The following is an 18,852-nucleotide window of genomic DNA, read 5'->3' on the forward strand; positions in this document are numbered from 1 at the left end:
TCAAATTCTAAGTCATATGTCAAATTCTATTATTGAAAAAAAACACAAATAAAAAAACTCACCTTGATAGGTTACTTTTTCATCTCGATTTCAATTCCGAAACAAGACAATTCTCTATAAATATTGAGTAATTTTATAGTGATTAGGATCTATAATTAACATTCTAACAAAGAGTTTTTTTTAGAAGAGGAACTCTCCAGTCTTTTGAAGAAGCGTGCCCTAAAAAAAACAAAAACAAAAACAAAACCAAAACCTAAAAAGGACTGAAACTTATTTTTATTATTACAAGATTGAATAAGATTCACATCAATGCCAATACATTGAATGTAATACAAGTTGCTCAGGATTAGAGACCAAAAAATTCACAGCTTCAAGTTCTTCCACGAACAAAAAAACACATCCAATTTAACATCCGATTATTAATCATAAATATATATATGTATCCAATAAATTCAGTTGAATTGTAGTACACTACTCATACATGATTAACTCTAGACTGTTAACAATACAGTACAAAATGTTGGGAGAACCAAACCATCATCAGGGGTGTAGATAGTCGCAGAATGCTCCTTTCTTGCAACGACCGCTCTCATAAAATTTACATACCCGCTGCCCTTTTGGTGGTGGCCTGGAATATCCTCCTCCTCCGCCACTACTACCACCATACTGTTGCCTTCCCCACTGAGGCCTGCCTCTACCAAATCCACCTGGTTCACCACCTTGATATCCCCACTCTCGGGGGCTACTGTACATGCGCTGACCATCCCACGGTAGGTTCCCATTAACTGGACTCAGATTTACGCCTGGATTTCCCCAACCTGACCCTGGGTTGGTCCCCCAACTGAGGTTTGTCATCCCCTGAGTTGGTCCTCCCAAGACAAGATTCACATTACCCTGCACTGTTACTAGATTAATGTTACCCTGCACCGTTCCCCAACCAGGTTCGTTGGACTCTGATCCTGTACCAAGAACCATAGTTGCACCAACCATATCTTGACTAGTGTTGACTGAAGCAGGAGGGTGGAATTCTGATCCACCTTCACCGGGGTAAACCGGGGCATTAGTTTCTCCCTCACTGCTTGCTGATGAATGAACACTTGACCTCCGAAAAGAATCTAGACCATCGATAAAAGATGATTCTACAGCTGGTTTGCATGGGAGAGAAGGCTGGCAAGCCAATTGTCTATCTCCTGTGGAGCTCAAGGCATCATTTTTTCCGGGATCATGTAAATGACTGAACTCGATCGAGCTAAAGCAATCATCTTTACAATCTTGAATCAACTCTTTTGCAAACTTCATGGCTGAAGTAGGAGAAGGGAAACCACCTTGTGATTCCATAGCATCAACTTCAGCCAATAAATCTGATACTGATTCCTCACCCAAAGCATCAAACTCAATAGGTTCGTTAAACATTGCAAGCCAATTAGGTACATTTGGCGGAGAAGCATGAGTAATTTGGCCATTATTTGAAGTGGTGGCAGTAACATTATCACTTGTGACCTCCAGCGGTTTCAATGAAGATGGAGAGAGGAGACCAGAGTGCCATTCTTGCCCAGATGGTTTTGCCGATGCAGGGGAATATCCACACCAATCATCAGCTGCTTCAGGAAGCTGCAAATTACCCCCAACTGGACCAGAAGAACTGCTCCAGCTAGGGCCTGCATTTGGCACAATAAAATTTATAAAATCATATTGCTTGGTTCCGGTGGCCTGATCTTCATTGTTAGACCTTGGCGTAGGACTTAATAGCTCAAGGATACTATGGTTTTGCATGGGAACATCTAAATATACAGATTGCTGCACTTCAGCAGTCTCAACTACCCCAAGCTTGTCAATGGTCTTTGGTGCGACACAAGGCAGATTTGGTACATTTGTACTCCGATCCTGTTTGATCGACTCCATTGACTTGGATACAGGTGCAGAAGTGGATTCTAATTCCATTGAGCTCAAATCACCAGGTAGAGTCCCCGTGTTTTCTTCAGAAGACTGACCTGCTTGGCACCTATTGTTATACTGATTTTCAAACTCGAGACCACTAGTTATCTGTTTTTTATTTATCCCACTTGAAGTATTTTCCCCATTGCGTGGATCTTGGCTTCGATCTGGAAGAGCTGCACATGAGGGATGGGAACTGCGTACTTGGACAATATCTGCACTAGAATTATTATCCTTGAGAAAATCCCAGGCTTGTGGATGGGAAGTACCAGAGGCATCTTCCCTTACAGATCCGATGGTGTTTCCAGACAAAACATTTGAATTATCATACAAAGCCATCCCAGTTTGGTTACTATCACTAACGGTCCCATTTACAACTCGGTCACCCCCAGTAGCCCCCAGATCCGGCGACTCTGTCGAAAGGTTGTACGGAAGGTCTGATGCGCCATGGAATTGCCTGTTCAAAGCATCGGTAAGAAGTAACGAGTCGTATTGCTCGTGATTTGTCCATATCCTCATATCATGTGGAAATAGACCAGTTGTATTCCACTTCCGCAGCTGCAACATGGCAAATGGTCCTTGAATTTTACCATTAGGATCACGATAATGCCACAATTTCTCTGTTTCAATATTACTAGCAGGTGGCGAGTTTCCCACGGAGTGGCTGGTAGTAGAAGTATCCAATCCAATGGACCTAAGCATGGCTTGAACATCCATACCGATAGTTGCCTGAATTAGCAACGTTGACTTGATTCATACGTATATCTGAACTATGTGATCCATTTGTATCTACTCTTTCTATCACTTTATCCTGCATCTGGATAGACCCCTCTCTTTTCCCTGGAAAAGACGTACCAAAAAGATTTCAGATTAAATTTACCAGGAATGAGAGTTTTCAGTAACCTATCAATATGTCATCTTTACTCTCACCTTTTTTATCAGGAGAAATAGGATTCCGTCCATTTCCTGTAAATTTAGAGGATTTTGGCCTCAATTCATCTGCATCTGCATGATATGATCAGTGTAATGGAGTACTGAACCTTTTCTAACGAGATAAAATTTTCTGAAGTAAAACTATTGTTGGCCCACCTCCCTTGTATTCAAGAGTTAAAAATAAAATGGTTTCTGGCATGGCAAGCGAAGGAAGGGTCAAAACTTCAAGATCTCCAGCGCTCGAAATAGCATATTTCGAGAAAAATGTTTTCATCGAAATAAAATAACTGTTGGAAAGAAGCAGCAACATAGAGAATTTACCTTTTCTAGAGTTATCAGCACTTCTGACATCTTCCTCTGATTCATATGCTGGACTCATTTTTGGATCATCGTGTACAACTGGAATTTCAGCAATTCTGCGCTGTCGCTCCTCAGGTGACTTTAGCAGCTGTAATTTGTGAACATATTCTCTGAGAGTGAAATTAGTCAAGGGACTCCACGAAAATGCACTAGTTGTCATCATAGTCATGCAAGATATATAGAGAAAAATAAAGAAAATGAACAAATTCCAATCTAATTTTGTTATATAGGTATTGAAAGAACTTGAACCAGGAAACCAAATATGAGATGGACAAATATGTTATAAAACTATGTTAATAAACACACACAAAAAAAGGGAGATCATGCTGCTGAAAACCCCGAGTTCCCAATCAAAATATCTTTATCATAAGTAATGGCCAACAGGGACTATCATAAATAACATTGTCATCACCGACACACAATCTTCAACAATGCAATAAGCCAACGTATCCAGCTCAGCTGAACAATAGACTGACAGAATGTTTCTCAGATAAACCATCTTAAAAATTTTAAATAGTTGGTTCATAGTTGGAATATAGAATACTTATCGGTGAAAATATAGAAACGATTAAAAGACATGTGGCTTAAACAGTCTTTATTTTTCTTAATTCTTGAAATTACATTCTCTAGGGCTACCATATCAGCTAGTTTCAAAAAAAAAAAACACTAGGCATATTCTACACTTTTTCAATGCCGATTCATTTTCACAATTAAGGTTAAATAGAGAATTCAATAATTGGTCCAGATTGTGAAAAGAAAGACTCTCTAATGACTCAACCTGTATGATGGCACTCACTACTTTAGGTTAACCACAAAGTCTAATGACGAAATACTAAAAAAAGGATATTCCTTCTTATGTCCCTTCTCGCTAGCTCGATCTCGAAGATGATTTAGCCGCAATATTTCAGCCTCCAGCAACTACATTTTGATAAAAACCAGAATCATAACTAATGAAACCAAGAAACTCCGGAAAATGGAAATAAAAAAAAGGAAGTTCTTTTCTTTTTTTAAACGCAAGAACTCAAGTATTTCAGGAAAATCACGCAAAGGTCGTGCACCAACTTCAAGTTGGGCAAAATATATCAACAGACTCACGTCATTGAGCCTGACTTGTTGGAGTTCCATTGCTTTCTTTTGCACCTCACCCTACAGTTAATTAAAATTATTGGAAACCAAAGATATAAATTGTTTTAGGACGAACTCTAAAGAACATCAGGAACTACACTTACGACAGTGAACTGTTTCACAAGCCCACATCTAATGCTTTGGCGTAACCGTCTGCATTCATCCTGAAATCCAAAAAAATAAACTATGAAATTGAAACGTAAATGTTTAAAAAAGACAAACATGGAAGGACAGTTCAAAAGTCTCGATGGCTCAAGAAATAAGTCTATTTGGCATTGCCTAGAGGCATACAGGATTAATCAGAAAATATAAGTGTCATCAATATAATCATTGCAAACCCAATTTAAATATGGAATATACTCATACTGGTGACTTTACACAGTATGCTAATTGAGACATGAGTACTGCAGTAGAAATATTGACATTTTCACCAACACTGTGATCTTGAATAAAAGATTGATTCAGATTTCAGTCTTCACAGCAAGATTAAGAGATATCTACTGGACTGATTCATTATGAATGATAACAAACTAAAGCAATTTTGTATCCGCATCATTAACAATGGACGACACCAAGTCCTTTTAGAGATAAATCAGAAATAGGAATCCAGAAACATTATACTCTCTGATTTATCATTTATATATTAAAAAAGATATGGCAAATAAGATTTGTCAGATTTAAGAAGCAGCTACGTAAAAAAGTAACCTAAGATATATTTGAGAAGTTCCTGAATACAGTGTCTCGATTTACCTCAGTGACAGCTGCATTTGAAATAGCATCCAATGATACAACCTCTTTCTTGTTTAAGTTTAAAACTTCAAGCATGGTATCTGTTGTTTTATCACCGATTTTATATGGTTCAGCCACCTTACTAGTACCTGAACTCCAAAGATAAATACAAACAGATTCAGGAAATTTTAATGTGCATCTAAGCAGGTAAAATACGCTCAAACAGAAAACAGACAGGCTAAAGCATGAAATTATAGATTCATTCATACCTACAACTTGAACAAGCCTATAAATATCTTGCTTCTGATCACAAGCCGATATTCTGATTCTCACAATTGAGCCAACGACCTTATCATGGAAGTTGTCCCTATCTTCAATTAGATTCTCCAGTAAATTACGTCGTAAACAGATCAAGTTAATGTTGTGAACGTCAATTGCAGCATATTCATTTAACTTATTTAGCGGTGTTCCATCCTCACTTTTTTCACGGGTTTTTCGCTTTTTATTGTTAGTTGTTATCAACGAACTATAAGTGTTTCCATCAACCTCTAATTCGCTTGCAGTCGAACCAACAAATCCGGCTGGAATAAAAGAACTTGGACAATCCTCCTTTGTAAGAAAGTGATATTCAAGAAGCTGTAGCATTTCGATGTGACCAACACGAGGCTTTCCAAACAGATTTTTTAGCATATGATCGCAAATAATTTGGCCTTTCTGACGAGGATCCCGAAGATTGTTTTTCTTTACATAGTCAAGCAATAGCGTCTGCACATCGAACTGCGACAGAAGAGTTATATCACCGTTTTTCATGTGCCCCACAAACTCCAAGAGCTCTCTAGATGCCCATTCAGTGTTTTTCACAATTTCCGGTAACTCAATATCTTTGTGTCTTTGCTTGTCTGCTTCTTTTCCAATGTCTGGGTTATCTGTATCTCCGCCATTGCCTTGATTGTTTTTATTTTTCTCCATCACCACCTGGTCAAAGGCGTTCTCAGAGCCAGAAACTTCACCAGTACTTGGTCTGTCAGTGTTCTTGTCAAATCCTGTCTTGTTTGTATCTTTGCTCATGTTAAGCTTACCAGTACCTACAACACTTTCCCCTTCGTCACCGTTTAGTTTCTCCACTTGGTTCTGGATACTTGATGCGACCAAGCTTAGCTGATTATTTTGCAACAAACTCATCTCTTCACGGGGTTTACGCAATTCCGAATGTGCGGAACTCATGTAAGATATAGCATTTCCATCATGGGAAGAATGATGCGCGTTAATTAATCGAGGCTTGGAAGCCACTGCATGTGCACCATTCCAAGGGCTTTTAGCTTGTGTGAGTTCGCCCAGTGTTAATGATAACTTGTCTTTCAAGCACGTCCAGTACACCTTGAAGAGATACTCCCAGCTCGTTTTGTCATCAAAATCCACTTGAACCTGTATATATTAATTTCAGAAGGGTAGTTAGCATAAGCTATAACTTCAAATGTGTCCATAGGTATGCTATTTATATTTAATGTCATAGTCAGTAGTCCCAAATCGTTGCAACTGTAACAGAACACGTAATCTTGACAGTATGCTAAAAATCCATTCTCTCATTAATTATAGGGTGTTTTGAATCTAACAAGGTTAAAGTTATACAACTCCAAAACCAGCTCGATCTCTATATTCTAGATATCGAAAAATAAAATAACACAACAGATCCTATTACAACAATTAGTATGTGGCGAATACTTTAAAAAGTATGAATATCTTTAAAGAAAAAAAGTTATTCAAAGATACGCTCTCTTAAATCTACAATAAATGTGAATGATGGCAAATATGGCGCCAACGGTATATCTATGATTTATAAATATTAAATATAACAGAAATGACTATAAACTTGCACAATAGCAGCACGGGGAATTGGGATGCACAATAAAAGCACGTGAATTAGGAGAAGCAATTGTTGAAACTTGATAATGTTTCAAATGAAAAGTGTGCATACCGCATCTTCATTTGCCTGGTCTTTATTCTCAATCAGCATGATTGTCTTCAGGCAAATTGTGCAAAATCCTTTGTTGCCTCTCACAGACAAGTAGTCTGTGTCTCTAGCACATCCCTTGCACAATGAATAGGTGCAAGTGTAGCACATGTAGTGAGAAGGCTTCTGACATGTGCTACATATGTGCCAACCTGAAAATATGAGCACCATAAGAACTTAGCAAGGGCAGAGAAAGAAATCAATGAAATGCATAATCACAGACAATCAAAAACTGTGTCAAGTACAATTAATCCAAATATAAAGCCACAAAACAAGCCAAAAATACAGAATAAACTCCAAAATTGAGAATTCAACAGAAATGTGACATCAACAAGCGATGACATACGAGAACAAAGAAAAAGAGACATACCACAATTCCACTTGGCTTTCGAGCGGAAAAAGGCTTCATCCCTCTTAATGCACGCTGGATGATATGCTTTCGGACAGCCCCTGTGCAGTAAAATAGAGACTCAATGCAATAGACAGCAAAGGTCCCAACTTAACATTCTCAAAGAACTTTTTCACATGATATAAAGATGACAGGAAAGACATTTTCTTCAATCAAGAAAAAATAATATAAAACGACTAAAAAGTATTATTTGAAAAATTGCTAGAATTGTTCAAATACGAATGAAACTCACTTGCGATCGCAAAGCACCAGAGAACCCCCATCGAAACAGATAAAGCAAACATCTTCCTCCTCATCCTCCTGTTTCTTCCGCTTAGGAGGAGGAGGCCTCTCCGCCAGTTGCCCCTTCGGTGGTCGCCCTCTTTTCTTCCTCTTATCCGCGGCACCGATCACCACCACGTTCGTCGGCACAACCGGAATTTCCGACGTAGGTACATGATTCACCACCGTGGGCGGATCCGAACATCCACCCACCGCCGTCGGGACATCAGTCAACTGAGACGCGCCGGAATCTCGCCGAATCTCCGGCAAAGACACCGAAACCTCCACCCCTACCTTACGTCCAAGGGAAACATCATCTTCATCATCGCTGAATCCTTGAGTCTGAGCTACCGCAGCTAACAGGGTCTCTATGTTCTCCATAAAAACCTAACAAAACCCAGAAATCACCACCAAGAAATCCACCTCCAGCTGAACCCACAAAAGATCATCGATCACGGCACCTCTTTTTGGCCAGAATCGAGATACCCAACTCGAGAAACAAAGAAAAAAAGACGGTAGAGATATAAGATTGGCAAAAGGCCAGAAGGGTTAGGGATGTGCTCAGTCCTTTTTCATCTGCAATAATCTGTAACGAAGAAAAAAAAATTAATTTTGCTGTCAAATAAAAAAAACAATAAACAAATAATTTCGGCGACGAGTGGATTTTAGTGTAAAAATGGGGGGCTCCCACTCGCAGCCCATCAAGTGTCGGATGCAATAACATTACATACATGTGGGGCGAATGAGTTGCAGGAGTCAAACACCGAAACGCGGTAAAGAATTGGGGAACACGTGAATCGGGGCTGTGGGGTCCCTGAAATTGCGTTGTGTTGCCTTTTCTTTACTTTTTAGCACTCTTAGAAGGCTGCTGTAGCAGCCAGCCACCATGCGGAGAAGTGGGAACTTGGACCTCTCCAGCCATTTATGGGCTACAACGAGAGCTAAATCCCTTTTCATGTTACTACTATATGATTTGATATAAACGAACCATATTAAAGTTTCAAACTATAACATGATTTGAATTAACCAGATGTGTTGACATGAGTAATAGATGACGTCGAATCGATCGGAGGTTTTTGAAATAGTTATGGTAACAGACAATACATAACATAGAAGGTAAAAACTTGTGTGACACAGTCTCAGATGTCGTATTTTATGAGACAGATCTTTTATTAGGGTCATCCATGAAAAAGTACTTTTTATGCTAAGAATATTATAAATTTTTATTGTGAATATCGATGGGATTGACCTGTCTCACAGATAAATATTCATTAGACCGTCTCACGAGAGAGCTACTCAACATAGAATGATAATTCTGGGATTTACCAAGAAAATTTTATGCGCATAAATCTAGTGTAACCATTTATTTTAAAAATATATATATCAAAATTCAAGCATTCATATACAGTAAACCTTTTCATTTTTATAATATGATATCAATTATTTATATTTGAGATTCTAACTACAATTCGAATCAACCAGATGTGTCAATATAAGTAGTGACTAATGCTGATCAATCGATCGGAGTAACTAGTATAGTCAAGGCAAGGAGTAGATTTTTAAACGTAGTCTATGGTTTTAATAATCCGGATAAATATATGTTTGTTGTGAAATCATTATGTATTAATATTTTGTCGTATTAGATTTTAAATAACGATCGCGACGGATTAAACAGAAAATAACATGATATTTATGATATATATGAAATAGATACATATCACTCTGGTGTAACCTTTTATTTATATGGAAAATTTATCAAATTCCAGCTTTTATTTAAAACTTTTTCATGTAGTAACTAGCTAGCTAGTTTAGTCGAAGCATGGTGTAGAGTTTTTAAACCTAGCATAGGGTTTTAATAAATCCGGATGAACATATATTTATGGCGAAATCATTATGTATTTTTTTTTTCTATTGTTGCAACGTGTTAAACAAAAAGTAGAATGATGTTTATGGGATTTAGGGAGAAAAAACAGACACATGTCACTCTAATATAACATTTCTTTTATATATAAAACGGAAAATTTGTCAAATTTGAGCTTTTATTTCACACATTTTCATGTAGTAACTAGTTTAGTCGAAGTATGTGGAGGATTTTCAAATCTAGCCTAGGGTTTTAATAAATGGAGATAAACTAGTACGATATTCTAGTACATGAAATATTTATGTACAAATCGTAAAAATATATGGCTTATCGTACTAGAATAATCATTCTTGTTTTGAAAACTATTGTGGTTTTGTGTGTGACCATTGCAGGTGATATATACATGCAGGAGGCTCAGATGTACGAGGTGATGCATCAACTAGAAGAGCAGCAAGAGCGGAGTCAGAAATATGGTTCCGCTCAGACTAAAATTTTAAATTTTATAATTTTTTAATATATTAAATTGATCTATCCGAGCCTAATATTATATTATTCCAAAATTATATAAAATTTACACATAATTTTTTTTAAAAAAAATTAGGCCATCCGGGCTTAACCCGAGTACAAGAGCCTTTGGCTCCACCCCTGTAGAGGAGTCGTTTTTGAGTTTGTTATGTTTCGTGTATTTGTAGCCGACTTGAACATTTTGTTGGGAAATGTCTCGTGTATTTGTAGTCAACTTAGAAAGTTTTGCATGTTTCATTTTGTCGCGATGATTTGTTGCACTGTAAAACTGAATAAACATGTTTTTAAGTTGCTATATGTGGTATTATGTATGACATTATATCATGCTATGATATTACTTATTACAATATCATATGTTATAACATCATGTATTGGGTGCTACCGTATTATATATTCGTTTCTCATACGTCTTGGTTATGTCAAAATTTTTATAGGACCAAAATCTAAACATTAATTTTTACACTTTTTTGTTGTTTACTTTAATTTAAACATAATCACATGATAAGTAAACACTATAAAGATGTCTGATGCTCACATTGATAAAAATTAGTGTTTCATTAAACTCTTTTGTTGGTCACTCACACGATTTTTTTTTTTTTACAGTTTTACTTTTACAAAATATTTGTTACGTAAATTTTATTATGGTGCGCGTATTGATAATTTTCGTACATCTCATCATCTTCTTCCATTTTTTCTCTAGCTTCTCGCTACTTTATCACAAAGTCGAAATTCTTTATCTTTTGTAAAATTTTGAATTTTAAAAACTTTGCGTAAAAATCTTATCTCATGCAAAATTACTAGTTTCGCTCGACGTAAAGTTCGGCGCACTAAAACAATTATTAGTCCCACACGATGGAAATACTAAGAAGAAAAGTGGAAATTTTTGGTCAAAGTGTTGAATGTACGGGTAAAGTAAAATAGATTAATTAAGCGGAGATATTGTTTATATTATCGAATTAATTAAGGGATGGTCAATTTGATTATTGACACAATTCATATAGTAATTCACTTGTTAATACTTGGAAACTAAGCTAACATATATAATTTGAAATCGATAGTTTTGACCAAAGTAATGAAGTTTCGGAAATCTTGATAATTAATTTAAAATCATTTTGTCGTTCTACTCTTTTGTAATATATAATTTGTGACCAGATAATCATATTTTTCAAAGTGTAATTTATGTCTTGGTCATTTAAAATGCTTTCACTAATTTTTTTCAATACTATCTTCATGGTTAAGTACAAGTGAAAGAATACAAAAATCACATGAGATTGTCTAACGAGTTAATTTCGTGAGACTAATATCTTATTTGAGCTACATATGAAAATTCATTTTTAATCTCAAAAATATTATTTTTTATTGTGAACATGGATGTGGTTGACCCGTCTAACAAAAAAAAATCCGTGACAAAAAAAAAAATATTAAACGTAAAAACTGTACTATATACTTGGAACAAAGAAAATTGAAAAGAATCTTGTAAATTTAAGACAGATGATATATTATTAGAACATCTATTATATACTAAAATAAAATAGAAAATGGATGATAATAGCTTATTTTTTAAAAAGAAAAAATATATATTTAATTTTCAAACTCTGATGTTGAGTTTTTGGCTTTGGTGGACTAAAAAAAGATGTCCCTTTGTCAAGCTAACAAATAGACATTAATATATATATATTATTAAAAATACGTTAATGAAACCCAATAAGAAATAGTAAAATATGGCTAAAAGGACATTATTGTACTTTAATTAATATACATTTAACAATAAATTGTTGAGGCTAAGGTCAACGAAATCGACCAAAGAAAAATGGTCTACGGATATGTATTTGGATCTTAAATAATTGAGTGACCGACCATTTTACAGATCTTAATCTGTGATATAGGTCAGCCCTATTCATATTCACAATAAAAAGTAATATTCATAGCATAAAAAATAATATTTTTTCATGGATGACCTAAATAAGAGATCCGTCTCACAAATACAACCCGTGAACACTAAATGTGGTAAAATATTAAAGAAAAATTACCAGAACACTACATTTTTTTACCACAAATTGTGTGACAATACATAATAAAATTAATAATTATATCATTTCTATTTAATATAGAGTGCTCCTGTTTTAATATAGTGAAATATTATATTCAAGAACTTGTGTAAGATGGTTTTATGGTCGTATTTTGTGAGATAGATCTCTTATTTGGGTTATCCATGAAAAATTATTACTTTTTATGCTAAGAGTATTACTTTTTATTATGAATATCAATAGGGTTGATCTGTCTCACATATAAAGATTCGTGAGATCGTCTCACAAGAAACCTATTCAATATCATAAAAGTGAAAAGCGTGCATAACTGCATTAAATAAAAACAGAGTCAACTTATTAAAGTTTTGCCGATTTACCAAAAAACCTAACAATCTATGACAAATTGATAATGCAATTCAAAATTTTAAATAATATATTATCTTAAAATATCACGTTTCAATCGTTCTCGGATATTTATTACCTCAGCTGACCAATGCAACCGTGGATATTAGTTAGGACGTTTAGTATTGACTATTGAGTTTGCTTTTATAGATCCTCCATAATCCAACACGCGTTCCTCTATCTTTACCACTTTTACAACAAAATATGCTTTTTCTTTATTTGTTTCAACACTGAAGTTTGTTTGTTTTCTTTTAAAAATTTCAAAAGACACGTCTGAATAAATAGAGTGGACATTTTAATTTCTGAAATTCGCGCTAAATTTATTTTTTAAAAACGATATTCTTTTGCTAAAATGCAAATATTTTTCAAAATTGAGGTACTTTTTTTTAAATACACAGAGTAAGTATTTTTAAAAAAAAATTCTCACAAGGTATAAATGTGGGTCGGAAGATGGGCCCTTATTTTGTGGGCTCCATCATTTGGACCACACAATATAATTTGTCAGAAATATAGGTAAAAGTAATGGGTCAATTATAATTCTGGACTCTATAATAAAAGAGGCAAAGATTTCTGGGCCTTAACAATTGCCGGGCCCGAAGTACTTACTGTCGGAAAAATTTAACTTCCGTTGCCGGGACTTGAACCCGGGTCTCTCGGGTGAGAGCCGAGTATCCTAACCAACTAGACTACAACGGAGTTGTGATTATGACTTACACTAACTTGCTTTAGATATGTGTAAAATTTAAACAGGCCAAGTTAAAATGGTGAGGAGTTTCGAGTCTATGTTTTTAAAATAATCTCGATCTCTTCAATTTCAATGTGCAGCACCGGTGAAAAATGCAGCTACTTCTCTAGAATTTTGTTAGCTGCCTCAAATTTTCCAGAATTTTGTTATGTACTAGGATTCGCATCGCTTGCGAATTCACTTCTTATTGGAAAATCTCTTCCAACTCGGGCAATTACGCAAAATAGTTTTCACTACAAAAAAACGGAAAGATTAGCGACGATTTTATAAAAACCGTCGCTAATTTCGCGACGGTTTTTATTTTCCGTTGCTATATAGCGACGGTTTTTATATAAACCGTCGCCTTTTAAATTATAGCAACGGTTTTATAATACCGTCGCTATAATAGCCACGGTTTTATAAAACCCGTCGCTATATAGCCACGGTTTCTAAAAAACGGTCGCTATTATTGCGACTGTTCCACACACCCGTCGCTATTTTGTTCAACGGGTAAAACAAAAGCGACGGTCTTGTATCAAACCGTCGCTAATATAGCGACAAATTTTCATAAACCGTCGCTCAATTAAACAGACGACGGTTTTATTAAAACCCGTCGCTATATAGCGACCGTGTAAAAACCGTCGCTTAATTTAATAAGCGACTGTTTTGCCACAGTCGTCGCTATATAGCGACGTTAAAGAAAAACCCTCGCTATACTAGCGACGGGACCACAAAACCCGTCGCCAATCTAGATCAGCAGAGGTTATGCAAAATCCGTCGCCGATCTGGATCGGCGACGGTATTTCTAAAACCGTCGCTATATAGCAACGGTTTTAATGTAACCGTGGCTATATAGCGACGGTTTTTTCCAAAAACCGTCGCTATAATTCTATATATACGAAGGTTCGCGAAAATTTTCTTAACGATTGTTCACGGTAGTAGCGAAACTTTATCTATTTTTTCAAAGTTTCGATTTTTTTGTTTTGTACTAACATTTTCTCGTATTTATTTTGTAGATTTCTTCGTCGGTGCAATATTCCGTTACGTAAAACTACATGTCTTCGCTCAAATTAGGTATTAAAGTTTTTGTTTAACAGAAAATTTTTTAGTAGTTTTTTTACAGAAATTTTTCGGTACGATATTTCGTTCCCAAACTATTCAGTAGTTTTTGTATACGAATTTTATCGATAAACACCGTCGCTAATTAAGCAGCGGTTTTTTTAAAAAACCGCCGATTAATATAGCGACGGATTTTTTAGGACCGTGGCTTAATATAGCGACGGTTTATTAAAAAACCGACGCTTAAAGTAGCGACGGTGTTTATATAAACACCGTCGCTATATTCGCGACGGTTCTCAAAACCGTCGCAAATATAGAGACGGTGTTCTTCATAAAAACCGTTGCTATATAACGACGGGAGTTTTAAACCGTGACTTTTTTTTGGCGACGCAGCATCAGGTCACGGGTAGACTGACCGTTGTTACAACCGTCGCCTTAGGGATTAGCGACGGTTTTAGCGACGGTTCCCGTTTTTTTTTTTGTAGTGTTTGGGACACCATTTGAAATGAATGTTTGACCAATATCATTTTCAATTTATTGGATCTTCTGTCCAGAAATATTGTAATATAATAACCTCAACTGCTTTCTTACTGCTCGGTAGATACACATACCTTGTCAAATAGATGTCACAAGATTGTTATTATATATATATATATAGCCTAATATATAAAAATTGTGGTTGAAATCGACATAAACATATCAATGTCCACTAATGTCCTTTTGGTTCTTGTATGACTTTTTGTGGAGATTGAGAGCGAAAAAATGTCAAAAAGAAATACGTATGCATGACTCAAAATTCTTCCGGATGAGTGAGATTGAAAGCTGGGATGTCAAAAAGAAATGTGTATATATGTCTCAAAAGTCTAAAGTTGATACAACACATGCATATTCCATCCAAAATTGAAGCTACTGACGGATGCTCAATTTTGTTTCCTCTTCTTTATTAGTTTTGTATGGGTCATTATACGATTTGATTTGTCGACTTCAAATCTTTGTTCCATTCTCTCGTTTGACCCATATATAATTCGACATTCAAGTAGGAGAAAATAAAATACATAAATAATGAAGATAAGTTTTCTAGAAGCGAGTATTATCTCTCATGTACCACAATGCACTATATCTCTCAAAACTATATAACTTAATGAATAAACCATATTTTTATTCGATGTCTAACTTTATTGATATTTTCTCAAGATAACTGAATATGTATGTAACTGAATATGAGAAATATCAATGAATTTCAAAAATCAAAACTAAATGTATATACCATGAAATCTTTTATGAATCAAATATATCATTAATTACTATATGATCCTTAAACATCTTAATTTACATGCGTTTAGGTCAAGGATCATCAATTAAGTGATAACATGTTCAATGACTACTTTATTTTGCTTAACACGTTCTTCAATGACTAATATATTTTATGTCGACATACTTAATTTGACTGTCGTGTTAGTCACAAGGACTACAACTGAATTGACGCAATATAATCTTAATGGTTTGGACGTAAAATTCAGAATTCTAAGCCCAAATGAAACTCCTTAAAATACAACATATAATAGTGCTTCAAAATAAATGATGCATTTAGACTCTATGGTGGAAGTGGCGAATCACTTTCAAATTGTCAATTCGTCTATACATAAGCATATAAAACTTTAGTACCATGAAGATACCTCATAAAATTTTGCGGCTTTCTAGTGGTCAATATTTATATTACTCTAATAATTTCCCTAAAAATTCTTCTTCCACTAACTTTCTGGCATTCACAATGGCTCATAATGTTCTCGACAAAACTAAATGGAGATAACATTATCAAACTTTAAATAACACTAATGTGAGGCTTGCTACAATATATAATTAATGTGTTTGTGATTGTATGAACACTATCATATTATTCGGTTGAACCCCCAATCTCAGCAGAAATATTGATCTTTTTATGAAACTATATGAGAAACTATTAAATCTCTCCCACTTTTCATAAAGATCATCACACTAATAATTGGTTTTATTAATGAAAAGTGGTTCATCTTTATTGATAGTAAATTAATGTTCATTAAGCATGTATGAGAATAATCTTCTATTTCCACACCTTACAGTTATAGCTTTGAATCTAATATCAGAGTAATTTACATAACAATATATTGCAAAATTATTTAATACATGCTAATGCTATCAAATGTAGCAATCAATCATATATATCATGTTTTAATATTATAAATCATGATGTAATATGAATCATTGACATAAAAATTTTCTGTGAGCTAAATTTTTAATTCAACTAGAATCATAAACTTAATGCTATAACTATTAAATTATATTTCATTCTTCATCATGGTGGGTAAACGAAGAAAATAATTCAATATTGTATCCTATAACATAACAAAATTTCACGTGGATAAATTTCACTATCCAAACATAATTAATTACAATTTATATATCTTATCCATATGTGATCCTCATAATTTATTTGTACTTTTAATTTAATCAAAGATGTTACAAATACTTTTCAATTAATTAAAATCATACGAATCACTAAGATCTTGATTTCTTTTTGCATAAATATTTATTCTTCATAATTATTCATCTCCAAGTATTACCAAAATGATGAATAATTTTATATTATTTATGTTTGTTACAACTAAATGTGATTAAAAAATTAATGTATAATTTTAATTCAATTAAAGATGTTGTGGCTATTCTTTCATAAATTTAAATTATAAAAACCACTAAGACATTAAATCACAAATATTAAATATTTAAGCACTTAATAAATGTTTATCACGTTTATTCCCAACCCACTAAATGCATAATATTGCTAAGAAGCTGTGACTAAACCTTAATTATTTAAAATTACACAGTTTACTAGAAATACATTTTGTTGTTACATAATAAATATCATTCATGTGATCCAACTCTACTTATTGTATAATTTGCATAATTAAGAGTATTGTGATTAAACCTTAATTATTTAAAATTATACGGTTGAGTGGGCAAAATTTTGGCTTTACTTAATACTTTAGATTATTTAATGACACAATCAGTACTTTCCAAAAAAGATAAGCAACCATTTAAATACCTAAATTTTATACAGAGCAACTATAATGTTTCGAAATATCGTACTATTTTCCATACATGCTGCCAATTAAATTAAGTTGGTTGAATGTCATTTTTTAAACCAATTCTTCATCTCAATAAATGAGATTGAAGGCTTCGCGTGGTCTCTAAATCAAATACATATACAAAGATTCATCATCTTCTACCTTTAGCCGATAGTTTTAAAATTCAAGCTTCTTTCCCAAAATTTTCTGCAATCAATTTCTTATTTTTAGCGGAATTCTCTGTCCACATTCGACCCTCAATTCATGCTTCCATTTTTTCTTATTTCATATCAAAATTCAAAAACAAATTATCATTTTCAAGATTTCCCACGAGATATACTGAAAAAAAAATCTCAGGTAAATTTTTTAATATTATAATATCCGATCTTCAAGCTTTTTACACAAACTTTAAAAAATAAACTTTTTTGAAGAGTTCACGATATGATCGTTTCTGAAAAATGAAGAACAAATATATTCAAGACAGATGTACATTACCTCTTATACCAAATATTAAAGCTTTTTCTCAAACCAAAATTATGTTTCTACACCTGTTCCACATTCGACTTTATTCAATCGGATTCTTGAACTATTCCTGAGTCCCATATGGCATATTTACCTGATTTCAACCTTTCAGGATGCCAGTTTGGTTCCTATAGTCAAGCCCGAGATACAACTTGATGGAGATCACGGGATCGAAAGAACCTTAATTTGAAGTTGCCTTAAAAGTGTGGGCCGAGGTGTACTTCTACCTCGCCGAGAACAATGTCTTGTTTGAAGGCATTCTTTTGAAGCCTAGTATGGTTACTCCCGGAGCCGAAAGTAAGGATAAAGCCACACCGCAAGAGGTCGCCGATTACACTCTAAAACTCTTGAAAAGAAGAGTCCCTCCTGCTGTCCCAGGAATCATGGCAAGAACTCTAAAATTCTGTATCTATCTAGTATTATTAGTAAGATCCTTGAGACATACAATCTCATCTCGGATTGTGGGAGACATAAGAATAGACCCTTCTATCAATTTGTGTTAACTGTTCTCGTAAAGTAAGTTGAATATGAAATAGTATGAAATCCCGTTGCATGGACTAATGTAGAGGAATGTAGTTCACTGAATGAAATGTGTATTCTCGTGGACAGTTTTTGTCTGGTGGGCAATCAGAAGTGGAGGCGACACTTAACTTGAACGCAACCAAGGTCCTAACCCGTGGCACGTATCGTTGTCATATGCACGAGCCCTTCAAAAGACATGCCTGAACACATGGGGAGGAAGGCCTGATAATGTCAAGGCGGCGCAGGACACGTTACTTGTTAGAGCAAAAGCTAATTCTCTGGCTCAGCTTGGCAAATACATCGCCGAAGGAGACTCGGAGGAAGCCAAGACAGGAATGTTTGTTAA

The 18,852-nt window shown here is 34.8% G+C and overlaps 1 protein-coding gene and 1 non-coding gene across 2 annotated transcripts; both read right to left on the reverse strand.

The window, feature by feature from the left end:
* Positions 1 to 351: 351 nt before the first annotated feature.
* Positions 352 to 8,463, reverse strand: LOC140822546 (zinc finger CCCH domain-containing protein 44-like). Its single transcript, XM_073183341.1, is given in 12 exon segments — positions 352 to 2,667; positions 2,669 to 2,775; positions 2,866 to 2,940; positions 3,190 to 3,344; positions 4,076 to 4,146; positions 4,324 to 4,374; positions 4,458 to 4,517; positions 5,104 to 5,231; positions 5,352 to 6,507; positions 7,058 to 7,245; positions 7,464 to 7,543; positions 7,735 to 8,463. Coding segments are annotated over 12 exon segments (4,608 nt in total). The 5' UTR covers positions 8,145 to 8,463; the 3' UTR covers positions 352 to 540.
* Positions 8,464 to 13,201: 4,738 nt separating this feature from the next.
* Positions 13,202 to 13,274, reverse strand: TRNAE-CUC (transfer RNA glutamic acid (anticodon CUC)). Its single transcript has one exon. It is a non-coding gene; the product is annotated as a tRNA-Glu (tRNA).
* Between the last annotated feature and the right edge of the window lie 5,578 nt (positions 13,275 to 18,852).

This window comes from Primulina eburnea, chromosome 1 (genome assembly GCF_022965805.1).
Source record: "Primulina eburnea isolate SZY01 chromosome 1, ASM2296580v1, whole genome shotgun sequence".
In the NCBI taxonomy this organism is placed as follows: domain Eukaryota; kingdom Viridiplantae; phylum Streptophyta; class Magnoliopsida; order Lamiales; family Gesneriaceae; genus Primulina; species Primulina eburnea.